At 52.9% G+C, this 27,021-nt stretch overlaps 10 protein-coding genes across 10 annotated transcripts; 3 read left to right on the top strand and 7 right to left on the bottom strand.

Annotated features, from left to right (window-relative positions):
- Nucleotides 1-184: 184 nt before the first annotated feature.
- CDEST_05621 (Putative leucine-rich repeat domain superfamily) lies at nucleotides 185-1,762 on the bottom strand (the record flags this gene model as incomplete). The annotated part of the gene is made up of 1 exon (XM_062921780.1): nucleotides 185-1,762. One exon carries the CDS (start codon nucleotides 1,760-1,762, stop codon nucleotides 185-187), a length of 1,578 nt encoding a protein of 525 aa, XP_062777831.1.
- Nucleotides 1,763-3,971: 2,209 nt separating this feature from the next.
- Nucleotides 3,972-4,947, bottom strand: CDEST_05620 (Putative auxiliary Activity family 9). Its single transcript, XM_062921779.1, has 2 exons — nucleotides 4,178-4,947; nucleotides 3,972-4,113 (listed from the first exon to the last, which is right to left on the bottom strand). Exons 1-2 carry the CDS (start codon nucleotides 4,832-4,834, stop codon nucleotides 4,057-4,059), a joined length of 714 nt encoding a protein of 237 aa, XP_062777830.1. The 5' UTR covers nucleotides 4,835-4,947; the 3' UTR covers nucleotides 3,972-4,056.
- Nucleotides 4,948-10,401: 5,454 nt separating this feature from the next.
- Nucleotides 10,402-11,020, top strand: CDEST_05619 (uncharacterized protein). The gene is made up of 3 exons (XM_062921778.1): nucleotides 10,402-10,614; nucleotides 10,673-10,738; nucleotides 10,816-11,020. The coding sequence occupies exons 1-3, from the start codon at nucleotides 10,453-10,455 to the stop codon at nucleotides 10,837-10,839; spliced, it is 252 nt and encodes an 83-aa protein (XP_062777829.1). The 5' UTR covers nucleotides 10,402-10,452; the 3' UTR covers nucleotides 10,840-11,020.
- A 717-nt stretch (nucleotides 11,021-11,737) lies between these two features.
- On the bottom strand, nucleotides 11,738-13,602 carry CDEST_05618 (Putative alcohol dehydrogenase, zinc-type, GroES-like superfamily, NAD(P)-binding domain superfamily). Its single transcript, XM_062921777.1, has 4 exons — nucleotides 13,377-13,602; nucleotides 12,549-13,228; nucleotides 12,315-12,490; nucleotides 11,738-12,262 (listed from the first exon to the last, which is right to left on the bottom strand). Exons 1-4 carry the CDS (start codon nucleotides 13,458-13,460, stop codon nucleotides 12,111-12,113), a joined length of 1,092 nt encoding a protein of 363 aa, XP_062777828.1. The 5' UTR covers nucleotides 13,461-13,602; the 3' UTR covers nucleotides 11,738-12,110.
- A 266-nt stretch (nucleotides 13,603-13,868) lies between these two features.
- CDEST_05617 (uncharacterized protein) lies at nucleotides 13,869-16,088 on the bottom strand. Its single transcript, XM_062921776.1, has 3 exons — nucleotides 15,532-16,088; nucleotides 14,570-15,460; nucleotides 13,869-14,505 (listed from the first exon to the last, which is right to left on the bottom strand). Exons 2-3 carry the CDS (start codon nucleotides 15,285-15,287, stop codon nucleotides 14,441-14,443), a joined length of 783 nt encoding a protein of 260 aa, XP_062777827.1. The 5' UTR covers nucleotides 15,288-15,460; nucleotides 15,532-16,088; the 3' UTR covers nucleotides 13,869-14,440.
- Nucleotides 16,089-16,315: 227 nt separating this feature from the next.
- CDEST_05616 (uncharacterized protein) lies at nucleotides 16,316-16,663 on the top strand (the record flags this gene model as incomplete). The annotated part of the gene is made up of 1 exon (XM_062921775.1): nucleotides 16,316-16,663. One exon carries the CDS (start codon nucleotides 16,316-16,318, stop codon nucleotides 16,661-16,663), a length of 348 nt encoding a protein of 115 aa, XP_062777826.1.
- An 827-nt stretch (nucleotides 16,664-17,490) lies between these two features.
- Nucleotides 17,491-18,492, top strand: CDEST_05615 (Putative DAPG hydrolase, PhiG domain-containing protein; the record flags this gene model as incomplete). Its single annotated transcript, XM_062921774.1, has 1 exon — nucleotides 17,491-18,492. The coding sequence occupies one exon, from the start codon at nucleotides 17,491-17,493 to the stop codon at nucleotides 18,490-18,492; it is 1,002 nt and encodes a 333-aa protein (XP_062777825.1).
- Nucleotides 18,493-18,981: 489 nt separating this feature from the next.
- CDEST_05614 (Putative rmlC-like cupin domain superfamily, rmlC-like jelly roll protein) lies at nucleotides 18,982-19,824 on the bottom strand. The gene is made up of 2 exons (XM_062921773.1): nucleotides 19,450-19,824; nucleotides 18,982-19,390 (listed from the first exon to the last, which is right to left on the bottom strand). The coding sequence occupies exons 1-2, from the start codon at nucleotides 19,738-19,740 to the stop codon at nucleotides 19,076-19,078; spliced, it is 606 nt and encodes a 201-aa protein (XP_062777824.1). The 5' UTR covers nucleotides 19,741-19,824; the 3' UTR covers nucleotides 18,982-19,075.
- A 468-nt stretch (nucleotides 19,825-20,292) lies between these two features.
- CDEST_05613 (Putative CENP-V/GFA domain, Mss4-like superfamily protein) lies at nucleotides 20,293-21,540 on the bottom strand. Its single transcript, XM_062921772.1, has 4 exons — nucleotides 21,264-21,540; nucleotides 21,011-21,189; nucleotides 20,776-20,959; nucleotides 20,293-20,705 (listed from the first exon to the last, which is right to left on the bottom strand). Exons 1-4 carry the CDS (start codon nucleotides 21,489-21,491, stop codon nucleotides 20,391-20,393), a joined length of 906 nt encoding a protein of 301 aa, XP_062777823.1. The 5' UTR covers nucleotides 21,492-21,540; the 3' UTR covers nucleotides 20,293-20,390.
- Nucleotides 21,541-22,164: 624 nt separating this feature from the next.
- Nucleotides 22,165-24,807, bottom strand: CDEST_05612 (Putative oligopeptide transporter, OPT superfamily). The gene is made up of 3 exons (XM_062921771.1): nucleotides 24,361-24,807; nucleotides 24,202-24,284; nucleotides 22,165-24,113 (listed from the first exon to the last, which is right to left on the bottom strand). The coding sequence occupies exons 1-3, from the start codon at nucleotides 24,700-24,702 to the stop codon at nucleotides 22,271-22,273; spliced, it is 2,268 nt and encodes a 755-aa protein (XP_062777822.1). The 5' UTR covers nucleotides 24,703-24,807; the 3' UTR covers nucleotides 22,165-22,270.
- Between the last annotated feature and the right edge of the window lie 2,214 nt (nucleotides 24,808-27,021).

Raw genomic sequence — 27,021 nt, 5'->3', positions numbered from 1 at the left:
GCGATGATCACCACTTACGTTGCAATGCCATGACCGTTTCAGCCTCCATTGCGCACTTTTCTGTCTGTCTGTGCTTCTTTTTCCGTCTCCCTCGAAGCTCTAGTATACAAAGGATCCCCAAAGTATTGTTTCCTTATCCATTCCCCGCGGTCTCGATAGTCGTCATGTATTCATCATCATCCGATTAAACAAGGCTTCCATACTGGTCCCATCCCTCCTCCTCGAGGCCGGCGTTCTCCTCGCGGGCCGAGAAACGGTGCAGGAAGATCTTCATGTCGACGTCGTGCTTGGCAAAGGTCTTGATGAAGGGCTTGTCCCGGGCGAGGCTGGTGCACGCCACGTGGAGCTTCTTGAGGCTGGGCAACTTGCGCTCCTCGACGAGCTTCCGCAGCCGGGAGATGCCCTCGACGAGGTACGCCCACTCGCAGCCCGTGAGGAACAGCACGCGCAGGGAAGGGGGCAGGGCCTTCATGAGGGCCACCGTCATGTCGGGTCGCTGCGTGTGGCTCGGGGGCAGCTCGTTGAGGCAGCGGCCGGTGAAGTCGAAGCGCAGAACCTCGAGGGACGTGAAGCTCGCGACGATGTGGAACGGCGAGACGTGCAGGCTGTTGAGGCCGTCCCAGATGGTACGGTCACCGGGGGCGACCTGGAGCGTGAGGCGGAGGCGTTTCAGAGTCGGGCGCAACGGGTACAGGATGTGCAGCGCCGACGCGGCGTCGAGCGAGCCCGCGCCGTACTGGACCTCGACGAGGCCGGTGCAGTGCGCGACGATCTGGCGAAAGATCTTGGGGGACTCCCGGAAGCGGACGTGGCTGGCGAACTTGAGCGACGTGAGGTTCGCGAGGAAGACCGCCAGGCGAGGCGAGACCACCATCGGCGGACGCGGCAGGGAGGCGGCGTGGCTGGCCACGCGATGGCTGTGGAAACAGTACGGGACGAAGATCTCGTGGATCTTCAGAACGCGCAAGTTGGGCGCGAAGGAGGCGAGGCGGCAAAGGTAGGCCACGTGAGAGCGCTCGTCCGTGATGAGGCTCACGCCGATGTCCATGGCGACGTTGCGAAGGTTCTTCAGGCCGTTCCACAGCTGCTGCTGCTGTTGCTGCTGCTGCTGAGAGTTCTGCACGGCGGCCATGGTGAGGAATTTAAAGGCGAACTGAGCGTCGACGACCTCGGGCCGGTCCTTGAGGGTCACCGACACGATGTTCGGGGTGTGGAGGAGAAGCATCTCCTCTAGGAAGAGCCGAAGCTCGTTCTCCCAGATGGAGTCGGCGTGGGAGGAGCCCCAGAACCTGTCGTGCTCGGCGGGATCGATGCCCAAGGCGGCCGCCCGGTCGCTGATGGATTGCTTGTAGCGGTTGACCTTGGTCTGGCTGTAGAGGTTGGCCGAGGGCGTGAGGTAGGCGGTCTTGACGCAGGCGCCCAATTCGGGGCGCATGATGATCGTCTCGAGGAATCCGAAGATGGTGTTCTTCTCGGTCGAGTTGAAGGCCTCATAGAGGACGGGCGTCGCGATCTTGTTCCAGTCCTTGCTAACGAGGCAAAGGTTGAACAGTGTTTTCTTGGAGGCCTTATAGCCCGCAAAGTGAGTCGTGGCAGGGACGCAGTGGGTGCAGAGCATCTTGACAATGCCCTCGCGGATCTCGAGGGGGAGACCGTCCAAGACGAGGGTGTCCATCTCGACGGTCTCGACGGTCTCGACGGAGGTCTCAAGGGAAAGATCCTCCAGGGCGAGAGAGCCCATCTCTGCCTCACGAAATGACATTGTGGCAGGCAGAACGCGATGATGATGTGAGACAGTTCTGAAGAGATAGAAGACGATGAGAATGCTTGTGTGAGTAGGCTATTAGCGTAGGCAGCCCGATACAGCGTCAGGAGTAGCTGTCAAGATACCTTCGTATGTGATGAGGGCGGGGGCAGCGTCGAGAGGAGGCTGCGCAGAGGTTTTTGTTGATGGGGAGGAAGTTGATGACAAGACCTCTGAAGATTTTGATGAGCTCTCGTTGAAAAGTATGAAGAAAGGTGACAATTACACCTGAAGATACAAGCCGGGGTTTGGGGAGGCTCGAATGGAGAGTGAGGAAGAAGATCTCAAGTGTCCACAGCCGAGGAGAACTAGATATTTTTGCCCTGGGGCTTCTGTGCTCAGAACAGAGGGCTACTCGAGACTCGAGAAAACAGGAAGGAGCAGTAGAGATAACAGCCAGGAAGGAGCAAGTAAACAAATACTTTATTGCCAGAGTGGACGTGTCTTGGGTCACCAGGCGTGGACGGGACGGGTGTTGATGGGTAGGAGGAGCTAGTGTGCTCAGCCTTTGCGCTGGCGCTGGAGAACTGGAAAACTTGAGGACTGTGAGCCCCGTGAGCTTGGATTCAAGCAACAATCTGTTTTGGCATAAAATACATAGCTCACTGCAGGTCAGTCTGACAACTTGGTATTTATAACACCTAGTGAAGAGCATCATCCAAGGGACTCTACTTTGGATTCAAAGCGTAGTAACTCGGTCTTTAAAGTTGTCATAGTACTGTTATGACAAGACTTCTGACTGTTAGCAAGTCAACACACTCTTCAGCTTGACTCAACTTTGTAGACCTTGTTATGATCCATTCATAGTCTGCAATCTCTTGATTGTTCTTGACTGGGCCTCTATCTGAAACATTTTGGTAGTTCCACAAAGCACTTGAAGCTTCCAACTGATAGGTCGCATAAATGAAAAGGCAGTATTTATTTGGTTTGCTATCTCTAATCTCTACCTCAAAACCAGTAGTCTTGGTACAAAAGATGATACCTTTCACCCCTACACCCTTTGTTCTACTCGAAAGTTAAAGGGGGGATGATTCTCCGCATATTTCAAGGTTACTGAATAAACGATTTACTTTTCCTAACAGTAGACTCACCTAATGCGCTGCGTTAAACTTCCACAGTAACAAAAACATTTCATTGTGATTCTCTTAACATCTGTGGAAGTTATTCTTTCTCTTTCTTGATGCCTGGGTAAACAATGCAGCCTACCACGCCTGTACCACAACTGGTCAAGGTCAATATCTGACTAAGTTTCAATTCTGTCAAGTTAATATTGCTGCTGGCTGAGGGTCACGAATTTCCTGATTGTCAAGCTCCTACATGTTCTATACAACCACCTCCATTGCAGCAATCGGCACTAACCTTACCAGGAACTGCTCCAATGTATTTAAGTTTCAGTTTTGTATAAAATCTTCCGCTCCTCGAAGCATAGCTGGGCAACGTCACGTTGTTGGGTGTGAATTCAGTTCTTGTGGTTCTGTTTGTGATATTCAGGCGAGGCCTTTGGGGCGTCTTCAATGACATCATGAGAGTGGTTGATGTCTAGATAATGGAGAGCGGGCACTGGGAAGCTAGAGTCCTAAAAATCCATTCAATGTTTGCCAGACCACAAAAGTTTGAGCTCGTCGTAGCTGCGTCCAATGCAAGCCTAAGCAATGTTGGTCCGATAACGAGGAAGAACATAGTATTGAGGCCATTCAAATGTTGAAAAGTACGGTCTCAAGTGAGCCAGGGGACGATGGTTCCAGAATCTAAGCTTAGACGAGGTCCAGGCTCCAGAACAGTGGAGGAGTGTTGCGATCTCCATCTTTTCCTCAAAAGATTCTTGCGCAAAGGACTTATAGCAACTGTTGACTAACTGTTGAACAGATTGCGAACCGTGCACCGTTTGGGAGACCATTCTCTCATCTCAACTAACAGCAAGCTAGCAGTTTGATAAACTCACACTTTCAACCAACACAGCAAGAGATACACAGTAGCTTTTGCATTCGACCTCGATCTGCATTTGAATACGTTGATCCAACGACCCCATTCCAGTTTGTCCCTGCAAACAAGGTTCTCCAAGGGGTTGTTCAAACTTTGATGAGGACAAATTTATTGACGTTTGGCAACTATGTACAAGAATAGCCCAAGACAACAGACTCCATACGGGGTCCCACCCGGGTAAGAAGCAGAGTAGATACTAAAGACTGAATGTGCTCGCAGCGAGTGTTCCGTTTCCTCCTCCTTTTGATTCTTTACACGCCATCGTGCGTTTAGCAGGTGAAGACGGCGGGGCCGGGGATGACGTAGTTGGTAACGGGAGGCCACCACTGTTAAACAATGCTGGTTAGCCAACTGATGGATATGCACGACCAGAATGGGAACAAGACTCACAATGCTGAGGGTGACACCAGGGTCGGATGACTTGTAGGCACCGGGGAAGCTGACGGTCGAGGGGGTCTTGGTGCCGGTTCCTCCGACGACGTTGATCTGGGCGCACTCCATGTAGAACTGCGCTCCAGGGTAGCTGCCGGCGCCGTGCAGGGCGATCATCTCGGCGCGGAGGAGGTACTGGCCGGGGGCGATGCACTCGGGGATCTTGATGCTGTGGCGGCCCTGGCCGTTGATGACCTTCTCGGTGCCCCAGACGCCGTTGCTGAAGCCGTCCTGCTGGATCTTGAACCAGCCGTTGCCGACGCCGGTGTCGGTGGTGGCGTCGCTGACCTTCTTCAGGTACGCGATGGTCGGGCCCTTGTGGCTGCTGTCCATGACGTCCGCGGGTCCGGAGCCGGTCGTGCTGAGCATGTAGCGCCAGATGGCGGTCACGTTCTGGCCGGCCTGGACGGTGATGACCTTGGAGGTCGGGGACGTGGGGTTGGGCGGTCCGTTGCAGGCGAGGGAGTTGGACGTGACGTCCTCGATGGGGCCGTTGTAGCTGGGGATGCGGACTCCGTTGCCTTGGCCCTGGTTCACGCCACCGACCTCGAGGGAGGAGAAGATGGTGTGGGCGCTGGCCAGGCTGGCCGCAAGGAGAGAAAGGAGGACCTTCATTGTGACTTTGGGCGGGTTGTGAACTTGGAAGAGAAAGACCGGAAGAGGGGGCTTGGAAGAGGGCCGAAAGAATGAATATGTGCTCAAATGCGCTCGTCCGATTAGCGTTGTTCGATGTGGAATGATCAGAAGACGATAGGTTCAAGAGGTTATATATACAGCTCGACATCCCGTCACGACCCTGGGACATCACGGCCTGCCTCTCGTCGTCCCAGACTGTAGACGTTGCTCCCGCAAGAGGCGACATGGCGACACCAGACCAGGTGACAGGGAGCCAAGACCGCCACGACGGCGAGACCACGGCCGTGTTTCTGCTACCATTGCTACGTCTGGACGAATGGGCCGCCCGGAGTGGGTGAGAAGGACACCAGTCAGGCCTCCGGGTGGATCGACGGAGGATGATGGTCCGGATAATATAGCACAACGGCACGGAACTCCTACCGACGTTCCCGTCCGCGGCGACCCAAAAGTCTGGGCTTTCATTTAATCGAGGTGTCTTCATTCGTGCCATTCTACTTGTTTGTTTTTTCCGTGCAACAAACGCTCACATGGTCATGGTTCCTCACAATTTGGCCACACCGCGAGTAGTTCCCACGGAGCAACGATAACTCGGCGAAACATGGAACCATTTCTCGGCGCTTAGCTAGCTGCAGGGTCGCTACCAAAGATGGAAGGCCAGCTCCAGAGATGAGGTGGGCTGGAGGTCGAGTTGACAGCGCAACTAAGCCCCCTTCCCTGACACGAACACTTCAGCCTGGCTGTCGCTCATCTTAGGACCAATGTGGCATGCCAGCGAATTCAGGCCACCCAGCCGATTGATCCCCAGTTGATTTTACCGATCAAAGGAAACTGGGAGACAGAAGTCGAAACCAAGGTCCAGATGCTGCCGTCTATGCTCATCAATCCAGAACATTGGGCCATTTTGCGATTGAGCAACCTGCTACTCATGTTTCTGCGGGAGCACTGCCACCATTGTTCATCCACCTGCTATCGCGTAATTCAAATTACGGCAGCGCATGGCGATTTCCATCGCAAATTTCAAACACAACTGGAATAGCATGCTACAGAGGCAGTTGAGGAGTGAGGCACGCCCGTGATGTTGAGAAACACTTTGAATATTCATTCACGGCACGCATCTGGCACATATATGACCGAAAGGGTTCAAGCCGATGTACCTCAATCAATATTCTTCTTGCCTAGCTGGTAAAAAAAAAATAAGAAGCCAAGTCATGCAACAAGCTCAACAACTGTGGACGGAGGATCTGGCCCGGCCACGGCTCTGCGGTCAGAATAAGCAGCAGCACCAATCAAGTCACTCTAACGGCAAAAGTTATTGGCTGTCGACGGTCACGGGGCATATAATCGGTCATAAATTGACAGTGCCAGCCTTTTGCCTTAGTTCATGCAGTCATCTTTTTATGCCCCCCCCCCCTCCCACTGCCTTTTATGTCGTTTGATTTTTCTAACCGTGTTACGGTGGTGAAGTAGGTGGCTCATGACCTGCCTACCGGATACACGGTCTTCTAAATCCTGACATTGGAACAGCTAGTTGAACCTGAATTCTCTGGTCAAATTAACAAATGTGGAAGCAGCCAGGTGTAACAAGGCACGTGTTGCTTATCTTTGCTTATGGCACGTGTTGACGTTGGTGTTGCTGATTATGAATGATTATGAATCGGATCAGCAAAAATCAACAAGGAGCAAGCTCGTAGAGAAGACGCCTATTTTTAGGTGACGGTGCCGAGACACCGTCCTCACGAACCAACTCCGGCGTCGCCGACAAGAGACTGCGCTCCTCTGTTCGCTGTTGACTATTTTCCCCCTCCGCTTCCTCTTCCCATGCAGAAGCATCGTGTTCAGCGCACTTGCGGCCATCACCAACGGCACGCCAACCCCAGACCAACGCCGGCGGCCCCCCCGGTCAATACGTCGTGATGCCACGATTGGTTTGCCGGTCCCGCCTCGAGCGAGCTTCTCGTAATCCTCGTGTTCCACGCTGTGGCCGTGGCCGTGACGGAAGCAGTGATAGTAGTCCCGAGCGTGCTTTCTGCCGCCGCGGCGCCACTGTCGACGTTAAGGGTCTCGTTCGCCATGATCATTCCGGGGGGTTCGATCGTTAATTCATTGTTCACGCAATCCTAAGCCTCCTTGCAAGCGACCTCGTTGGACCCGCACATCCACACGGCCTGGTGAACGCCAAGGTATGGCCAAGGACCAGAACGGCGTCAGTTGAAGTCTATTTCTCATAGACCATGCCGGCTCAACCGCAAAAAAACAAACAAAAAAAACCCAATTTGATTGATGACGTGCTGTCGCTCAGGTAATTGTTCCTGCAGTATTTCGAACATTCCTGGGCCCAAAGGGGCGTGTGGGGAAAGGGGCACACACCCCGTCAACAGGTTGTCGAATGGGACATAGCCTTCTTCTCAGTCTTAGTGATAGATGCCGAGTTCTCAAGTACATCAAAGTTCCAGTCTCGGGAAATCGTGCTGGACAAAACCGACAACCTGATCTGTTTCGTCCCTACTCGAGAAGCAACCCTAAGTTGAACGGTCATTGATACCACCAAGCCCTGACCATTCGCAAACCCCTTGGAGATCTCGTAATTACTTTATAGACTGGCAAAAATCCCCATTAGCTGGCTCAATGCAGCGAACAGCTTCATTGTCTTGCGGTTCGTACAGAGAACGAGCAGGCAAAGAGGTCTTGTGTGATACCAGCCGTTCAACCGGATTCTAGTCAGAATGGTGTGATGCTAAGTAAATTGACGAATTTTCCCCAGGAGTTATGTTTCAGGTGCTGAGGGCTGCTGCAATGAAACTCGTTGACGCCCGGAACCTCGCTTCTACATTTTGAAACATCATTTGTCGCCACTCGATTGCATCTGTACTATCCCGATCAACTTATAATAGCGATAGACACTGTCATTTCCATGCCTTAACCCCAATAGCCTGTTCAGGTTCTTCCCGTTCAATGCCGCTGTTAGCAGCTAACTCTGAGCTCAATCATGCCCTTTTCACTTTGTCGTAGATCGCCTTTCTGACCCGAACTCATCGGAGTGCAGCGACATCTCTCCGAGGATCCTGTGAGCGCCGTGTTTGGGGAAGTATTCGTCGAGGCGCACATAGAGGCTTTCCTGGCAAGAAGCGAAGTTGGGCGAGCATGAGCGTGGTCTCATGGTTAAGATTTCCCGCTAAGGCCAAGCTGACGCGGCCGACCTAGACGGAGACTTTCCAGGCGTCAAGGGTCAGTCGCGCTTGGGGGTGTGTGAATGTGATTTCTTGGACAACACAAGGAGAAACCCTTATGTGTGGAATTGTAATAACGGCGGTTTTTTTTTGGTCCTCATCTCTCTGCAGCATCCAGCCAATTTAGAGCAAAGGAGTCGGGCTTGGCTGGAAGTTGCAGAAGCAATTAACGACCCTAGCAATCTGCGACTGTCAGCCCCCGCATTGTGACACGAGATGTTCGCAGTTCACGCTTCACGAATCAGCTAACCACCCTTACGTGTTATCTCCGTAGGCAGTTCTCTTGGCGATATGTAATATGTCATCAGGGGCGAAAGGACCTTACTTCTCCTTCCAAGTCCGAAACCACTCCAGATCCACCCCAAAATCGCTGATCCTGTAATCCTTAATCAGATTCAAGTGTCAAGGTAATGACTTTGGTTAAAAGGCCTACCTACCCTTGGCAAAAGTCAGGTTTGTTCGCACCTCTAGGGATCGAGTCAAAATACTCGCCTTTAGTCAACCTGTTCCCTAACTGCTAATTAAGTTTGTGAAAGAAAAAAGGTTAACTTTTTCGCCGATGACTCAACCCGGTAGTTGGGGCCCATGAAAGTCAAACGTCAACCTGTTCCCCCCGGTGCGCCTTGCGGCCTCTCAACGTGGCTTCTGCGGGGAGAGCCAAACTGGCTGGCAAGGGACTAGATAGACTATTTCTGCCAAGGGTTTAGCGATGGGAAGCGGTTAAGTGTGGCTTTGCACCGGGCCAACTATTGGCGCAGCAGTCCGAACTCCCGGGCATACGGGCAAAAGAGATGGGAACTGCGACATTCGCATGAACCGGATCCCTGTTGAACCGGTCAGTCCGGCGGCTAAGACAGGCTGGCGGCCCGCGTTAGCCCGCACGGTCGGGTACACGGCAGTAAGATATGTGGAACCCACGACAATCGCATAAACCGGATCCTTGCAGGACCGGCCAGTCCGGCGCCATCTTAGCCCGGCCCGAATGCTGTCAGCCCGTACCTGTACGATGTATATCGATCAGGTGCGGATCAACTTCATGACAACACTCCAAATTTACCCCAAGATCGCTAATCCTGTGCCTCTGTAGCTTAATTAGATTAAAGTTCTAAGGCAGTCCCTGCAGTTGGCACAAAGGAGGTCTACAGATTACTTGCACCTGGTAAGATGAGGGCAGCTTGCGGTCCAAGGCCTGTGTGGCCCTTGTCCTTCCATCCGTTAGACACTGCAAGCAATAGACTAGCCTACTGTCTCGTCTTCATACAAGACACGTTCACATACATGTATCAGCTGTGATATCAACAATGACACTTACTATGTATGCTTGCAATGACAGCCATCAGGGTGTATTAATAGAGCTTCATCCATAAAGCCCAGGTCTTCATCGCAGTACAGCACAATATCCCATCCAATGCCGCAGCCCAGTTTCCGCTAAGAGCGGTGGATGCCTACAGTTGACCCGTTCTAAAATTTCACCTCAGGCGGTACTTAGCAGTTTAGGGATCAGCAGTCAAGCAAGCTTAAGCGACCTGAAACAAAAACAGGGGAAGGCTCAAAATAGAGAAACAAATGCCGAATGGCAGTTGACAGAACATTGGAGAAAACGTCTACTTCTATAGCGCGCATGGCTATATGAATAAGGTATTTAAAGTTAAAATAAAAGTGTATCACGTATGTTATGTCCAGTAGTGTGTGACTGTCTATTTACCTTTCTGCTAAGACCCATAGATTCTCTCATATAGGCTTGCTGGCACTGCCCTCCCAGCTGCTATTGCAGGCTGTAGAGGCTGTGCGAAGGCTGGGCCGCAAGCTACGGAAGAGCTAGAAGGCATGACAGTCGCCAAGCTACAGGGCTCGGCGGGGCCGCTGACTTACATTTCCAAAGAGACTAAAGAAGCAATGAACAGGCAAAGCAAAGCAAACCATCAAACAAACAATAAGGAAAAAAAGGCAGATGTAGTTGAGTGTGTCTCTTTATGGTAAGTTTGTCTGGGGGAAGTGGTTACTACTGTATGGGCACATGTATCTACATTTGCTGACAGTTAGTGACCGCTGTGCTTACATGGGGCTCATGGCCGCTGTCTGCAGTAGACTTCACGGTCCTTACCATACGCGATAATTACACTTCGTACCTAAACCCAGGATGTCAGGTCTAACTTTGTACACCTCTCTCTCTCTTCGGACTCGCTCTAAGATTGTGATCTGCAATTGCTTCCCATTGCTGCATTCGCTTTTCACGATGACTTTTTGAGTCTAGCTCAATGAAACTGCATATAAAATGATGGCTCTTCCCCCCACGGTGAAAAACCTTCACCAACCCACCACCCAATCATAGATCCACACATTACACAGATCAATCTTTAATTCCTAGCCATGCAATTCCTCACTGCAATTCTGGCATTTGCCGCAGTTGCAGCCGCCGCCCCTGCTGCTTCGCCTGAGCCAGGTGCCCCTTATGAGGCTCCGAACCCATGCGGTCCTGGAGGTGAAACATACTGGTCTGTGGCTGATGATGGTGGCGGTGGAGGATGGGGCGTAAGTTAATCTTTCCAAAGAACAAAATCACTATAATACTCATACTCCTGCGATCTAGTGCATCTCGAACGGGGCTGGAGGCTGCAGCGAATACTACTGGAAGACGGTTCCTCCCTACTGGAGCGTAAGTATAACAGAACCCCCCCCCCCCTTCTCCCTTTTTTATCTTACTATCTTGGACTTGCTAACTTTGCTCTCTAGTGTTGGATGGGAGGCAAGGCTTAGGTGCACTTTCTTCCAGGCTGTTGCAAACTTTTGTCCACATCTTTACAGAGTATGGGGTCTCTGTTTTATTCTGTAACAATAAGAAAAACACATGTGGAATAAGGAAGCCTCCTAATGAGATATAAAACGCAACATAAAATGTTTAGTGGTAGTAGAACAATGATATTACCATTGACAATCTGAATGATACTAGGTGATAGTTGTTCGTTTGAATTGCTTAAAAGTGCATTGAAGTAAAGTACTACAATATCTTCATGATAATTGTCATGATAGGACGAGAAGTGGCATATGGATTTGCGTTCAATAATATGTATAAAAGCCCCTGGTAGTATGAATCGCAAAATGGACAATTAGCCAAGAGTTAGAGTTAGTGGAAAGCCAGGTCTGGAGGATAAGACTGTAAGTATCGGTCTATAGAACCTAGGGCTGCGTAATCGGCCATCGCCTTGTACATTGTAAGGCGCGGACTGCAAATACAGTAAAGGCATTCTTTAAACCTCCTGTCGGTCTTGATAAAGATGCTGTTTGGCGGCTTGCGACATCTGGCTTAGCAACTCAAAAGGGGGTAACACCCATGCCATGATTGCTACGCCGACCATGACCAGACGGTGCTCCCTCTTCCACACCGCAGTGTATTGTGACTGTATTGACAGCATTGATCCTTCATTGCAGTTCCAGTTCTGTTGATTTCCCAGCTCATGTGAGCATCGCGCCTAATTAGCCAGGCCGTTGTGATGACACGTCTGCCCGACCCGTGTGTCCTCGTCTCCCACCTCGCCTGAAAGCTACCGCTCCTTGTCCTACAGCGGTTGGACCGTCTAGTGAAGCATGAAAGTGTAGCCGAGAAGTGGTCCCCGCTGCCACTGACTCTCAATCGTGAAGCGTATAATAACCCACTGCTTCTAGTGTCGTCGACTCCCAAGACGAGCGGCGAACATGTCGGGTACTCGTTCGCGCAACTTAAAGATACACGAAAGGTCGTCAACAAGCGCAGGTTACTCTGCTGTCCTTCGGCGGCCGCCTGGGTTCAATAAAGTGTCCTCTAGAGCACGCTAGCGGTATCAGGTCCCCTTTGAGTGTCCAACCTAAGATACACACCCTGAAAATCTGTTTCATACACGACCTAACAAAACCGCTGACACTCCAGTTGACGATGTTGAGATCACGGGTCAAAAGTCAACGAGCCAACGTAATTATTAAAACACCTCTGCCTCCTTCCCCTGAGGTCAGCACTTAACATATGAAGATATCAAAAACCATGTAGCATTTTTTCACAAAAAAGCCTTTTCAGAAACGGAGGCATTCACGTCAACTAAGATTTTGACCTGGTTGTCCTTGTCCGTAATGAGCGCTTTGATGCCGTGCTCAATCAAGTCATCAAGCGGGATCTTGCGGGTAATCATCGATGCAGGCTTCAAAGCGCCTAGACGCCGTGTTAGCAACACAACTCCTGAATCTGACAGGAATGGACGTACCTGTTCTCAGGTTCTCAATGACTGCCTCGTAATCAGCTTTCTGATATCCGAGAACCGACTTGTACGAGCTTTCTCTCCAAGTCACCCAGTTGGGGTTGAACGGGATCTCCTTCTCCCAGATGGCGACATTGACGACTGTCCCGCGGGTTTTGACAGCCCCGCATGCAGCTTTCACACTATGCCAGACATCAGCTACCATTGACAGAACCCGCGGTGGTGGAGCGGGGTTCATACCTCGCGGGAACGCCTGCGCAGTCGAGTACGACATCCGCTCCGATGCCGCCCGTGATGCTCATCGTCTCTTTCAAGACGTCCTGCTCCTTGGGGTTGATGATGTGCGTCGCCCCAAACTCCTTTGCAAACCGCCGACGAGCAGTTGCGATCTCCGCGACGATGATCTTCTTCACCCCCTTGGCGATCAGACACAACACAGCGGCCAACCCGATCGGACCGCCGCCCATCACCAGAACCGTCGACTCGGGCGTGACGGGAGCGGCGGCGACGGCATGCCAGGCAACAGAGAGCGGCTCCACCAGCGCGCCCAGCTCGAGAGGCACGCCCTCGGGCAGGGGGAACACCTGGTCGGCGGGGACGGACACCGCCTCGCTCAGGCCGCCGCCGCCGCCGCTCAGCCCGATGAAGCCGCCGGTGTGGCACGCGTTCTCGGCGCCGGCGTTGCAGGCCGCGCACTTTCCGCAGTAGACCGTGGGCTGCACGGCGCAGGGGAGACCGACTCTCAGATGGGCCGCCCTGACTTCGGAGCCGATCTCCTTGATGACGCCCGAGAACTCGTGGCCGAGGGTCACGGGGATGCTGTCGCCCGTAACGGGGTGTCTGGATGCGGGGCAGAAGTTGGGGCCGCCGAGGTATTCGTGGAGGTCGGTTCCGCAGATTCCGACGAACGCTGGGGCGATCTGGGGGTAGTAGAGAGTGATGAGCGGACTGTAATGGGGGACCACCATCTCCAACAGGGATGCATGCTACCATCCTTCCCAGCTTCCCCGCGCGGGGTCGGACATTGACTTGCACAGAGCAGGCAGAACATGCGGAAAGACATCTTACCTTGACCTGATTTGGGCCGCAAGGAGGTTCAGGTATCTCTTCGATGCGGATATCCTCTCTGCCGTAGTATCTTGCAGCTCTCATGGCGATGTGAGTGTGTAACGTGAGTTGAGGGTGTTAGGGAGATAACTAGTGCTTTTCGTGGATGATGAGACAAAAAGTTGAGTGTTTGTTGTATGTAGGATCGATGCCGGATGAAGGGAACCACGGCGAGCCCCTTCTTATGCTTTCTCCTCTCGTGGCGTTACTCGAGAAGCTTCCCGGTCCCGTACGTCTCCCGGCATCACTGCGGCAGTAGGGACAACCGCACTTGTGTCATCGTACGAGTACGATCACTCACTGCCCCGCACCGTCAGACCACGTGCTTGGCGGATGTCCTCGGAGGCCGGGGGACCATCCGTGTCTCCCCATCAGAAATCTTGCTTAATGACAGAGCGTTGTTCAAGGAAAAAGATATCCGTATGATGTATGATACCTTGACCGGCCATGGCCCGGCCGGTCGTTGCCGCCAAAAGTGGGGTTCTGAATGTTCGGGTCCCTAGAATAAGAACTGGGCCACATTCTGCATGCAGCTGCACTCGATGTCAACCATGTCGCAAATAGAGATTCGTGATCGAGCACTCGGGTGGAGGTTGGAAGCTCATATGAGAAAGATGTCCAAGCAAAGGATCTGATCTTTTATACATGTTGGTGTTCTGGTTGAACCGGGATCCTGTTGCCAGAATTCAAGATTTAAGTCCAGCTCACCAGCCAAGAGGAGTCCCAGCCTAAGCCGACAACGGCGGCTATCAATGACTTGCCATTACGGCAGGTTGAAAGCGACTACAACTTTGGGGGGGAACATTGAGTTCCACCATGATTTTTCTCACAAATCTTTCCGTTTGCAATTGCAGAGGCAAGGCTCTATTCTCAAAAATCGACAGACCATGGCAGGTATACCTGGCCAGCACGGAGAGGTTGCTCCAGCCGCTAGCGTCTAGAAAAACAAACAAAATTGGGTATATTGGCCTCGTTCTTCTCACTTAACCATATCTGACCTGAATATGGTGTTCTTTTGTGAACTCTCATCCAGCCAGCATCCAAACACCTGACCGGTTGTTGCTGAGCGCAATCTTGGAAATTTGTTTGACTAGGAAACGTCAGCGCTGCCCGTTCACCTTCACTCTGTATGTCTCGATAGGACCTGTGCTTACAGTCTTGCCAGGTCATCGGCTGCTTGGTCTCATCGGCAGACTGTCGCCAGAGTCTAGCCATCCAGCACGTGACCAACAGATCCAGCTCTTTGTCCTCCATCGGGACCTTGACATCCAACTGCGGCATGTTCAGCAGGTTTTTCGCCTTGTCGCGCTTGGGCAGCGTCTCGACCGCGACGACCTCGCCGCTCATGTTCTTCCAGTGAACCTCGTTTTCGTGCTTCAGCTGGTGCGCCGGGCTGTCGCCGACCTTGAAGTGGTCCTTGACTTTCCACCCGCCCACGCCGGGCATCAGGTGCACCTCCTTGTACGTCCTCTTCGAGCTCTTCTGGCCCTGAATGACGATGACGTCATTCATCTGCATTTTGAAGCTCTCGAGGCCTTTGAGGGGGTCTTGGGTGAAGTCGTAGATGTGGTCTAGCTTCGTCCTGACGCTATCGCTGCCCGTCGCCTGGCTGACCCTGTAAACGACCTTTTGGATCCCGTAAATGGGCGACTTGGCCTCGGTGATGACGTTGCTCAGCTCATACAGCGCGCGGGGTGGTGATGTGTTGGCGAATATCGTCGTCTTATCCAAAAATAGCTTTGGTGTCTCTCCGCAGTTGAGTTGCGCCCTGGCGTCGGTGACCGTGTCGTCGTAGGTTGGGGGCTTTACGTCTTCGTCGCCCAACATAGACGACTTAGCGGCAGCCATGGTTCCAGTATGGGTTGTGGACATATAAGTTTGGTGTTTCGTGTTATTATGAATTCGTTGTGGGACAGGAAAAGACTGACAAGAGCGGCGAGGTTAACCCTGTTGACGGAGTCAGCATGGAAAGAAAAAGGGTATGGTGGCTGACAGGCGGGTCATTATATCCTTAAGAACCCACTTCTACGAGGTCGCGATTGCTTCTAGACGATTGCATCGCATTAGCTCCTCGGCATTCGAAGGTGGCTGAAGTAGTAGGATTGAGGCCATGCACCGTTTTGACCCGTTCCGCCATCTGCAGCCTGAAAGGAATTGGTTCGCTTGTAAGGCAGATTTGAAAGTTGGCGAGTGTGCATCCACAACTGCATTCAATCATATGAGGCGTGACCTAGACGCTGTGGTCTTATTGGCAGTGTTGTCAAGAAGGATCTTCATCCCTGTGATCCCTTGTTGATCAACGGAGTCTTGGTCTTTGAGACACACCAGAACACAGCCACGGGCCGTAGGCAGAACTGTGTTCGGCTCCGTCCCGGATCACGGCCCCCGGATTGTCAAGAGCCTTCGGATCTCTCGCGGTTGGAAAACACCTGTCATTGCTTGTGATTGATGTCATCGCTAAGCAACCTCGTGTGTTGATTACTGAGGAGCTGAGATGGAAAAATCCACAGGTGGGACAAGTCGGATGCGGTGGTGGAGTGATGTGATGTGATGTATGTGCGCCTCAACTTGGCCTCCTTAGCTGCAGGCTGCAGCGATCGCTGAGATAGAATTCATCAAACATCAGAGTTGGTGCTGTGATAAAAGTCTAACAGAAAGAACGGAGAGACCGAGATTAGAAGGTTAAGTTTCTATCGCCTATGTCCTGTAGATTACCCCCCAAATGTCTATCATAAGTGTCTACAGTTTTGTAATGACGAGCGATGACGCAAACATGAATACAAGACATGTTCCCACCACCTGCACCGCATCGCACGCGACCTCCCTTTTCTCACCCATCACCGGCGCTGATCATAGAAGATTCAATTCAGACATCGCCCCAATCAGCCAAACCAATTACAATGTTCCGCCCACTCAACCGTCTACCTCTGCGCCGTCTCGCGCCGAGACTCATCGGAACCCCAAGACCGCCCGGCCAGCTTGTACCGGCAGCGCGTCTGGCCACCAATTCGCCACCGGCGAAAACCGACAACGCTCAAAACACCACGCGGTATCAAACGCAAGCCACACCAGCCAGTGACGGTGCCGCAGCTATACAAAAAAAGACGGTGGCGGAGCAGGACGAGGAGTTGCGCCTGAAGCTGGAGGGCATGTCTGGGGAGGGAGGTGCCGCCGGTGTCGAGTACGAGAACGGGAAGGCCGAAGGACTCAAGCGGGGTGTTAAGTCAAATATGTTCCGAGTCATATGAGAGCTTCCTTGTGGGCCAGGTTGGATTTATGTTGGAGGCTGAGTGGTTGTTGATCTTGTAGTCAAGGAGCAATGCAAAAATGGCAGACGAAACACGCTGAATGTATTGATGCATAGAAAAGCAAACGCTATTTCGACATCCCCAGCTCAAGGGGCACGGTCTATTTTTCACGTTAACTCAGCTATCAACTAGGATTGTTCCTAATTGGCGGTTGGCGGCATGCCCTTCCTGCTGGGTCAAGCGGGAAATATAGGCCTTACTGTCTGATGCTAACAATGATGCCTGGGGTCTATGATGGAAACTGAGGTCGGCCAGTACGACGGAGCATTTTACTGTCATGCATTCCTAAAAATACTTGTTAACGCCTGCGTCTCACTTGGAATTAACGGTTAAACGCATGTGATACTGAGAACTTGTGCCTTGGGAACAATTGCTGCCCCTACCATCTTATCAATCCTAATTCCCCTTCACGAAAGTCACTGTAGCTTCTGTACATCATGATCATGGCGCTCTACATCCACGATCAATTTGCACCGAGGGAGCCTAAGTCCGAGGGCGAGCCTCCGATAGGTTGCTGGCTGCAGCTCCAAGTTTCATCAGCACAGCAGCCGAGGCACCCGAGGTCAAAGGGGTCGTGAAGCAGCATATCAGGAGGCAATCTACACACTGAGGATCACCGCACGGGCTTCGTGACAGTGGCCTTTGGCCGAGTGTTATTAAGGATTGGGCTATCGCATCTTCCGACTCACATTCTCCTTACCATCATGTCTTTTACCATCAAGTGATTTCGTCGCAAAAAAAGAAAACGGCTGTTGATCCATAACGATATGGAGACCGAGTCGCTTCGCCATAGGTCTGCAGCTCGGTTGTCTGCGCTGCGAACTCAGTTAACAACACCAGCGATGGCCAGCAATACGATAACCACGAACCAACTCCAGAATCCGGACACGGATGGCTATCCCGCAAAGGTACCTATCACGTATTACCCTTTGGATACGCAAAAGGCTTTCAAGTACAACGCGAACCGGGTTAAAGACAAATCGTACGCCAAGTATTACAACCGCGAACTGTATATCTACGCCGACATCCCGCAGTACATCCGCGAGCCGATGCCGGCAGAAGGCGTACTACCGATCACGGATGCCCGTCGTCTGCTGGACCCCGGCTATCACCCTCACGAGAACGGCTGGGTCGCCCTCCCGGACGGGACCGCCTATGTCGCCTCGCGGACTCGTTTCCCGGGATCGACAGGAGACATGGTCCGTTGGTGGTTTTGGTGGCACAGCGTCGAGCCCGAGCGCTACGCCCTCTGGTATCCCTACGACCATCTCAGCGTCCGGTCGTCGTACGCGGACCGCCTACACCGCACTGAATTGTCCCACACGCAAAAGTGGCTTGGCTCCACCCACCGTGTCACGGAGTTCATCGGCGCGACCAAGATGGCCGTCCACATCCGCTTCGTCGACCCTGCCCACTATGGCTTGCCGTGGGAAGAGCTCAAGGCATCCGGCTACGAGGCTGCCGTCTGCGCAGAGCTGCACGACGGCTTGGTGTCGAACTTGAAGATTGGGGACTTCTTACACCTCTGGCGGAAGACTGAAGATGGGCTTGAGCTGCGAAGCCGGTATTGGCTTGGCGGGGGCGTTCATTACAAACTCCTCGGCATGAGGATCGGGATCGACTATCTTGCAGGTGCCTTGGGGTTCAAGCACCTTTTGGGCGGGGAAAAGGTTGCCTATGAGCACTTCATACACGATCAGACCGAGTTTACCAACCTGGCTGGTTTCCTACCGAACCTCTATGCAGATTACCTGGCTGGACGTCTTTGAGGGCACCTCGTGTCTCAGAATTGGTTGCAAATCTAATAATTGCTGCGGTTTTGTCTAGTCCCAAGCATGGAGGGTGGTTTCCGTTGCTTTAAAACGACCAAATAAGCCTTGCATGTCGGTCCTTCTGCCGACGTATGTGACACGTAGCTTTCCCTTGCTCATGTAACAAGGATGCTTTAGATGTCTGTCGGTGGCTTGACGATATGAGACACCTGAAGACGCAGCCGGACTGAATTCGCCAAGATCGAGAGCGAAACTCACCTTTTCAAATAACTCTCTCTCTATTATTTCCTCTTCAGAGTTCCTGCCCAGTCTCCCTCGAACAATACGGCACAGAAAAAGCTCTAGGCCTCGCCAATGGAGAGTGGGGTGTTGCGCGAATGCTGCCTGTCTGTCATATGCCCAGCAAGACTAGAATATCACGCAAAATAACCAGTCTCAAAGAGATTTCATATCATGTTCTAGCCATGAAATCGCAAGAAGACAAAATGAAAGCAGTATCCGTGGGATTAGAAACATTCTTGAATACTGTGATAACTAAAAAAAGTGTGCAAGACTGCGTACTGATAAGCGCCAGCCAAAATTACTCGCCCTTGACCCAACCTTCCTTCTCATTCTGCTCCTTACTTCTCTGGCTCCATTCCGGTGCCACATCGATGCCATCCTCTTCCTCCTGGTCACCTTCTTCCTTGGTCTTGTGAATCGTCGTCGGCTTGTGCTCCGCCGGCGAGTACACCGTGTACAGAATCAAGGGTGTCGGGCCCTTGTTCAAGAACTGGTGCTTGGTCCCCGCAGGAACGATTACCATGTCGCCGGCCTTGACCTCTTGCTCTTTGCTTCCGACTTGCGCCAGACCTTTGCCAGAAGTGAAGGTCAGGACTTGGTCGACGGTGTGAATCTGTCGCCTTGTTAACCTTCGGGTCTAAAATTGAACAGAGACCATTGGGAGCTGATTACTTCTTCACCAATGTCGCCACCAACTGGGATTGTCATTAGGACTAGCTGGGAGTAGAGACCCGTCCACAGAACTCGACGGAACTCGGCGGACTCGGAGGGCAGAGCCGTCGTCATTCCCGGAAAATATTGCATTTCATTCTGAGGCCGATCGCTCGAGGGTGTAGGGAACTTGGATGTCATCCTGGCGGTTGCGGAGAAAGCGTGGGTTTGAGCTGGTACGGAGATGATGGGTCGACACAGCGAGATTCGGGTAACGGTGCGCGCTGCGCGAAAGGCTTTGGGGGAGAACATGAGTCTTATTTGTAGCGTGTTCGTCTAAACAGTATGAACCATTTTATCTCAGCGACGTTGAGTAGATTTATAAGGAGACTGGTGTTGATGCGACAATGACGATTTAGATATGTATGTAGTCATGATTCGTCGGGGATCCTTACGTCATCGGTCGAGCAGACCAGACCCCGTCGTCACTGTTCAAACCCCGTTGGCCCGCTGAAGGCAGTCTAGGGGACGGTGAGTAAGTCGCACTGGGAAACCTTACTCACTCCTCATGGAGCCGAGAACCTTCATTGGGAAAACAGAGTAAACCGAACTTGAATGCATTGATGCAAGGCGATCAACATGGCAACCTGGACGTATTTCTTTGAAATTTCCGGCGGCACAGGAGCCGAGAGACCGTCAAACCGCCCCGGTGTATTATTGTACGAAAGAAGTGGTGGCCATGGTGACGAAAGGACGTTTCCATAAGCCCGACCACACATATTCCATCCTTACTGAGATCAGTTAAACAACACCTCGGAAGATCGATTTCATTTTCAATTCTATGTCGAGGATGGAGTTTTCGTCAACTAGAACAGATTGGCTTCAAAACCGTCACGTCATGCCAGAGTCCTCCCCACACCCGAGGTGCAAAACGGTGAGTTCGAATAGGTTTTTAATAAAACTTAGTCTTTCAGAACGTAGCCTTCAGTGCCTTCGTTTCTCCATTCTATATCGATTCTGTCCCATTCAACGCCATCGAGAATCCGGATATTCAGTGGCTGAACCTCAAGTTGTCTACGCACAAACTCTTCCTTGGCCTCGGGAAGTCTGGCAAGGACCTCTTTTGGCGGACCGTATAGGTTTCCAAAGCAATGGACGCCGCAGATCCGACAAAATGGCGAGCCGTTGAACCCACGGCCAAATTTATAGTCCTGTGTCTGGTCTTTGCCAACTAGCGTAACTAGAGACTGATGAGGGTAAACGCCGATGAAACCGTTCTGGATATTGGCTTGGGGTTAACCGAGTGCTACAAGAGAGGACTACAATTTGCAAATGAGGCAAACTTACCCGGACGCAGATGCTACAATTGTCTTCCTTGACCTCAATGTCATTGAGTGGTTTGCTTTTGAGTGTAACTTGAACGGCACCGCACTCGCAACCTCCTGTGTACAACTTGAGTTCTTCGCCGGGTGCGTCCAATTGGGCCCTAAGAGATTCGGTGGGCTTGGAAGAGACAACCTTTTCAATCAACCTGCGTGATAGTTAGGCCAGCCAACGCCACTACGCACACAATGCGACAAACCTCTGAGACCCTGGATACAGGCTGGTCTTGCCTGAAGAATCCAACGTGACTACTTGTTGTCCTCTGAGATAGACTCCCTTCACATCAGGTACAAGCACCCGGAAGTTGATGCCTCTCTTTCCAGCTTGGGGACCAGTCGAATGGGTTCCAAACAGTCCTGTGCCACAGGTAGAGCAAAACTAACGACGCGCGTTGATAAGCATTTAGATACGCTCTAGTCATTTCTGCGCATAGCAAAGTGGAATCAACGTACCTCATGCTCAAGTCCCGTGTCACATGCGCTGTATACTGTCAAAGTATTGACGGTGCATCCTCTCCTGATTGTCAAACTATCATCGGCATCGTAGACCCAGACGTGGCCTTTCTTCGTGCAGAGCGTACAGCTGCAGATGGTTAGTGCTGGCAAGTCGGGCAACCGAACTTCATAGCGGTTGGCGCCACAGTGGCAGTGACCTTGATAGGTGCGCCACGGAAAGTCCATAGCAATACGTCGGTGGTGGCACGTAGACAAGTCGTAGGTGGGAAAGTTGCGAAGCGGACGACAAGGTCAAACGAAACGGCGATGTGAGAACGCGGGGTTATTTGGCTAGGCTGCCACCGAAAGACCCGCTTGCCCTCCATACGGAAATCGGCATTGTTACTGATGTCAGCGAACATGGGGGTTGATAAGCTACAGTCTTCCTATCAGAGCCCTCGTTGGTGTGCCCAAACCGTCATCAGATGTTGCCTTCTACATCTTTATGGCACTACATGTTGCAGACAAGGGCCTAGACTACACCATGACTACTGGAGATGCAAGGTGCTCTAAGCCGCTTCCTTTAGCGTGTTTGGGACACATGACACATGAGACAGGCATGATATTGTGGTTTACAGAGGATCAGTTATGCTGATTATTTGACCGAGCCACATGCCTCAATGGTAAGCCCTTAGGACCGCCCTGCTTGTTCGCTTATTGGTACCCATTATCCATTGTTGCAGTCTTATGGACAACACCGGAGGGCTACTTCAACATTCTCCAATCACAACATTGTAAACGCCGGTAATAGTGGAACCATCGGCGACCCGCGCCGGATGCGAACCGGACTCCACTGGCCGGACAACGTGAAGTTGGTCTGACCCTCGCCGATGAGACTTGTGAACGGATTGCATTATTAGACGCCGTACTTTCATTAACTCTTAGTTCTGCATATACAACAGTACCATCTTGCAATAATCTATCGATCTTCGTGAATTGAATCCTCTATGGCTGCGTCAGACCGCTTAGCATTCCTCCAAGGGGCACGCAAGGCCGAGCGTTCCGTATCTGTCTCCCGAAACATTGCCCAGTTGCAGAGCAGCACCAATAACACCACCCATGCCCTCGCCGGCAATCATACCGGCAGCGATGGCATAGCCGTAGACCTCGAAGCTCGCAGGCTTCCACTTGCGCCAGACGAAGGCAATGATGGCACCAACGAAGGCGGCGTTGACGAAAACGGGCCCGGGAATGACGAAGGAAAGGGCGATGGCACCCCAGTTGGGCAGCCACTGCTGGTACTTCTCGCGGGGGCCGGTCAGGTAGTAGTGACGGAAGATGACCTGAAGAATCGAGAAGATGCCGAGGACGATGGAAAAGATGCCGGACGACAGCGGGATCGGGACGTTGGGGCTCGTGACGACCTCTGCGACCGCAGCCCACGCGCTGACGGATGGGACCAGGAAGGGGCAGTGCTCAATTTCGGAGTCCGTGATACAGGGGTAGGCGGTGGTGAACAGGACGAACAATCCCGGTGCCAGCCAGACGGACACGAATGTGCCGATGGCCTGGGCGATGAACTGCTTGTTGGGCGGCGTGCCGAGAAGGAAACCGGTGCGGAAATCGGACGTCAGCGCCGTAGCGACGTCGGCGGCGCCGGCTGCCAGGCCGGCGGAGATGAGGTTGATTCGCTGCGCGTGCTGCACCGTGTATCCCGCCCCGGTTGTGGTACCACCAATGACCAACTGGGCGGCCTTTGCAGCAGCCGTCAGCGGCGTTTGGTCCGTGACGGCGCCGATCTGAATGGCGAGGAAAGAGAAGAGGAAGGCGAGCACCAAGGCCAGAATCGTAATGCCAACGTTGACCTTCCACTGAAGACCCATGACGATACATGCCAGGATAATGGACGCGAACAGGCCGACAACCCAGACCCAGGTCTTGACCTGCTGGTCGGGCGTGGCGGGGTCCTCGACGGCGTCCGCGTCCATCTTCTCCTCGGCCTCGGCGTACTTGGCGAAGAACTCAATGCGCTTGTTCTTCTTCATGGCCGTCTCGTGGATGGACAGACAGATGGACCTCCAGCCGGCCCTGAATCCGAAGTAGATGACTTTCCAGTGGACCAGCATCTCGCCCATGGAGGAGCAAACCATGACCATGACACCCGGCCACAAGAGCCAGTATCGGGGCGAGGGGGGGCCGACCCCGACGTTCTTCAGAGACGTGAAGCTGTAGTAGCCGTCCCAGTTCGGGTCTCCATCGGAGGCGTCCCTCCCGATACATTCGCCGTAGTGCACGAGAAGGGGTCCGATCAACCCCCATGCCAGGATGCTTCCGCCCATCATGGAACATGCGGAATTCATGCCAATCAACATTCCAGAGCCAATGAAAGCCGTCGTAAACTCCCAATACCATCCCCAACTCTCTATGTTCATCGCCCATGACGTATGGCCGCTCCAGATATGAATCCAGGTGAAAACGTGCCAGTCGTAGAGGATTCCGATGGCATAGTACGATGCAACGCGATGGACGAGGCAGGCGCCGAAGGCGTAACCGAGCGCCTTCAGCTTCCCCACGGCTTCTTTGGCTCCATTCACACCCGCGTGCATGGACCTAATCGTCAGGGCAGTCGCGGTCGAGGTGGGAAACATGAGCTTGAGCTCCCGGGCGGTGCGGATGATGAAGAACTTGCGGAGCGGCGTGACAAAGAAGAGTCCGAAGAAGGAACAGCAGATGGTCAAGGTAAAGATCTTGCCAATGTCACCAGCAGGCGTGCTGTCCATGACTCCGAGGCGGTACATGGCGGGGATACCGGCGACGAAGATGCCGGCGATACCGCCGGCACCGGTGGCGGCGGCCTGGACAATGGAGCTATTTTCCACAACGTCAGTGTCCGTTGAAAAACTAAAAAAAAAAAAAAAAAAAAAAAAAAAGAAGAGATTTCTTGAGTCGGGCTTACTTCTCCTGCGGTCCAAAGGCTCCTCCGATGATAGGAAGGTTGACTTGCGAGAGAAGCTTCAACAAGCCGTAACCGAAAATGGCCTATGTCGAGAAAGTCGTGTTATTATGGATCATCCACCCACAAACCAGGCCCGAGGGGGTTATCCATTTCACTTACACCGAACATGGAGGCGATGAATGTGAATCCGGTCTTCAATCCGAGGTACAAGTTGGACGCGTTGACGAGCGATCCCAGAATGCAGCCGACGACGATCGCGCGCACGGTCAGGATGTTGGCTTCGTGCGGGATGTTGGGGTCCATTAGCAGAGGACGGTACAGGTCCTCCTCCTTGTGATCCTCGGTCTCGGGGACCTTGGTGTCGACGACGGGCTCGGTCCATTCGCCGCCCATGGCGCCCTTTTCATCGGGGTGGACGCGAGAGGTGCCGGTGTACGACGGGCGCGGGTCGGCACTGTCGACCCTGGCGACGGTCGCCGGGGTGACCTTTTCTTCGACCATCGTGGCTTCGACGATGTAATCCGCTCTGGTGTCAGACAACCTCGTTCGGCTAGGAATGGCTAGAACGAGATACCGTCAAGCGTAAGTTCGAAAGCACAAGGAGGTGAGCGAGGGCACGACGAGGTCCAGCAATCGACGGGTGACACAGCTCATATATACGTCCTCAATTCAAGTCGCCCGTGTGTAGGGCACCTTGTCGTATTCCAGAGTCACAGCCGGCTTGAAGGCCGGGTCCCTCTCCCGTCCAGCAAGTAAAGGTCCACGATATGGAAACGCTCGTTCACTGGCTGGAGAGCGAAAGGGATCATCGCGCCAAACTCCTCCTGGGCCGAGCATCAAGCAAAAGGACCTCTCCCGGACACGGGGCATCGTCAAGCCCATCCTTGCTTCTTTAAAGGTGGTGTGGCTCCCCGGGGCGCGTCGTGCAGGGTGCAGGGTAGACACTAGACAGACATATGGAACGTTTGTTCAGTGGAGGCAGCGACCCGGCCAGCCAGCATCGAGACGCCTCCTCGGCCCAGACCCGACTTACAGAACTGTGCGGCAGGCTTGTGACTCGAGTGTGCGATCCTCTTGTCATCCCCTGGTCCCCCCCCCCTTTGAGACGCGATGGCACCTTTGATATAAGCATCAGCGGTCCATCGGTTCCACAACAGGAAGGTCCTCCGTATTATGGGGGGGGGGGACCCCAAACTGCAGAATAACCTATGAACTACCATAATGATAAGCTTGTCTTGCCTAGCTGCAGACCAACGCAAGGCAATGACCGGGATGTGGTTGGTGAGTGATAGGGACACCCGTTCTAGCGGTGTTCCTGAATGTGAATGTAGTCGCAACACCTACCGCCAACGTTCGCTGTCAGCACAAAGGGAGCGATACGAGGGGCCAAAAATCCAGACGAAGGTGCAAGCTTGCTCGGGTGACGATCAAGCCGTAGACGGCGTTTATTGGACGCCACCAACGGCGACTAGGGACAAGTGAGCACGGGTTCACGAAGGATCGTATCAAAAGGACCATACCCTCTTGGAGAGAGATGGTTTTATGGCGGCTCAAATACAGTAGAGCAGAAAGCAGAACCTGATAACGCCTGCATGAGCTGAAAATGAGTCGCTAGCATCGCCGAGCCGGGAGGTACCGACAGCGTCTTGGCTGCTGCTGCACCTATATGGGACGTATGACTGGGGGCCCGGGACGGCCAAGACCTTCGAAAGCCAAGTCTCGGTATTTGCTCCCGGGGCAATGAAGGACAAACAAGGCCCTTCTTCCTCTTCAGCGTACCAGTCCCATGAATGAGCACGGCCATTTCACAGCCATGTCGAGAGCATTGTCTGCGATGACTTGAAGCGTTTGGCCAAGTGACCGCTCACAAGATCCGTGTTGACTGATAGACTGTGTCTCTGACTTTGCCGGAATACAGCTCGGTGGCCACGCATGATCAATTGCCGAGTAAGTAGGTCGTGTCTGAAATCAGACTGGATAGATGGTCCTCCTAGTTGTCATGCCATTCGTTGTGGGAAACGAGACGCGCTACAAAAGGCCCTCTCGAACATTGGGCCGCAGGGGTGCGATTGGTTTGATGGGTTTTGGCCCTGAGGTTCCAGGCCCTGGCAAAACCTGCATAACCCTAATGAGTGTCGCACATGAAGCAGTGTAAGTCGTGTGTTCAGTGCTCTGATCGGGCAGCCAACTGAAGCGCGACGTCAGTCTTTGCTGGCAAAAGCAGCGAGCAAGTGACGAAATAAAAACGCCCTCTCAGTGACTTCCTATGGCACTGTTCTAAGCTGGTATGCATCAACTCCCCGTTGGAAAGGAAAAAAAAACCAATTGTTAGACCGGTAGCCATAATGTAATATATGCCTGTCATTTCCATGACTCCTATGCCCTATGCCCCTCCCCTGACAGATACGTCTTACAGCAACACTTGGCCTCCGGGATGGGGGCCTGGCGTCGGGGCGACTTGCCACAGGGGACAAGGCCACTGCCGTACGAACAGCGCTGTAGGATCCCGCCGACCCCCGCCGACTCCGCCGTCGCCATATTTCTGGATTGAGTCTTTAGGAACCATTTGTCTGGCGTCTGTCGGTGCATCTGCCCTGAACCGGTGCGCTGGGTTACTCAAGGCCCGCCAAGATAGCAGCCAAGCAAGCGACGGGTTCGTCGTCAACACTTCCAAGACGGAACCGAGATCTGTCATAAAGCTTGGCTTTCCCTCAACCCCCAACGCTGGTCCGGAGAAAAAGGGCTCCGGGAAGGGGATTGGTAATCTACTGCTTGTCTACTGCTTGTCAACCACGACGCCCTTGACACATCGAATCCTCG

This window comes from Colletotrichum destructivum, chromosome 3, assembly GCF_034447905.1.
Source record: "Colletotrichum destructivum chromosome 3, complete sequence".
Taxonomy (NCBI): domain Eukaryota; kingdom Fungi; phylum Ascomycota; class Sordariomycetes; order Glomerellales; family Glomerellaceae; genus Colletotrichum; species Colletotrichum destructivum.
Note: the sequence above shows the minus strand (reverse complement) of the source record. Positions and strands in the feature narration are given on the sequence as shown.

Excerpts from the sequence above, each read along its gene's own strand:
- CDEST_05619 (XM_062921778.1), top strand. The coding sequence starts at position 10,453 with ATGCAATTCCTCACTGCAATTCTGGCATTTGCCGCAGTTGCAGCCGCC. Across the intron at positions 10,615-10,672 it reads GTGGCGGTGGAGGATGGGGC|TGCATCTCGAACGGGGCTGG; the intron begins GTAAGTTAATCT and ends CCTGCGATCTAG. Across the intron at positions 10,739-10,815 it reads CGGTTCCTCCCTACTGGAGC|TGTTGGATGGGAGGCAAGGC; the intron begins GTAAGTATAACA and ends TTTGCTCTCTAG.
- CDEST_05613 (XM_062921772.1), bottom strand. The coding sequence starts at position 21,491 with ATGGACTTTCCGTGGCGCACCTATCAAGGTCACTGCCACTGTGGCGCC. Across the intron at positions 21,190-21,263 it reads ACACGGGACTTGAGCATGAG|TTTTGCTCTACCTGTGGCAC; the intron begins GTACGTTGATTC and ends GCGCGTCGTTAG. Across the intron at positions 20,960-21,010 it reads CTGTATCCAGGGTCTCAGAG|GTTGATTGAAAAGGTTGTCT; the intron begins GTTTGTCGCATT and ends ACTATCACGCAG.
- CDEST_05614 (XM_062921773.1), bottom strand. The coding sequence starts at position 19,740 with ATGTTCTCCCCCAAAGCCTTTCGCGCAGCGCGCACCGTTACCCGAATC. Across the intron at positions 19,391-19,449 it reads GTGGCGACATTGGTGAAGAA|ATTCACACCGTCGACCAAGT; the intron begins GTAATCAGCTCC and ends ACAAGGCGACAG.
- CDEST_05620 (XM_062921779.1), bottom strand. The coding sequence starts at position 4,834 with ATGAAGGTCCTCCTTTCTCTCCTTGCGGCCAGCCTGGCCAGCGCCCAC. Across the intron at positions 4,114-4,177 it reads CTGGTGTCACCCTCAGCATT|TGGTGGCCTCCCGTTACCAA; the intron begins GTGAGTCTTGTT and ends ATTGTTTAACAG.
- CDEST_05618 (XM_062921777.1), bottom strand. The coding sequence starts at position 13,460 with ATGAGAGCTGCAAGATACTACGGCAGAGAGGATATCCGCATCGAAGAG. Across the intron at positions 12,491-12,548 it reads TGCGCAGGCGTTCCCGCGAG|TGTGAAAGCTGCATGCGGGG; the intron begins GTATGAACCCCG and ends TGTCTGGCATAG. Across the intron at positions 12,263-12,314 it reads CATTGAGAACCTGAGAACAG|GCGCTTTGAAGCCTGCATCG; the intron begins GTACGTCCATTC and ends CACGGCGTCTAG.
- CDEST_05612 (XM_062921771.1), bottom strand. The coding sequence starts at position 24,702 with ATGGTCGAAGAAAAGGTCACCCCGGCGACCGTCGCCAGGGTCGACAGT. Across the intron at positions 24,285-24,360 it reads TCATCGCCTCCATGTTCGGT|GCCATTTTCGGTTACGGCTT; the intron begins GTAAGTGAAATG and ends TTCTCGACATAG. Across the intron at positions 24,114-24,201 it reads GCCTTTGGACCGCAGGAGAA|CTCCATTGTCCAGGCCGCCG; the intron begins GTAAGCCCGACT and ends TGTGGAAAATAG.
- CDEST_05617 (XM_062921776.1), bottom strand. The coding sequence starts at position 15,287 with ATGTCCACAACCCATACTGGAACCATGGCTGCCGCTAAGTCGTCTATG. Across the intron at positions 14,506-14,569 it reads GCCGATGACCTGGCAAGACT|TCAAACAAATTTCCAAGATT; the intron begins GTAAGCACAGGT and ends GACGTTTCCTAG.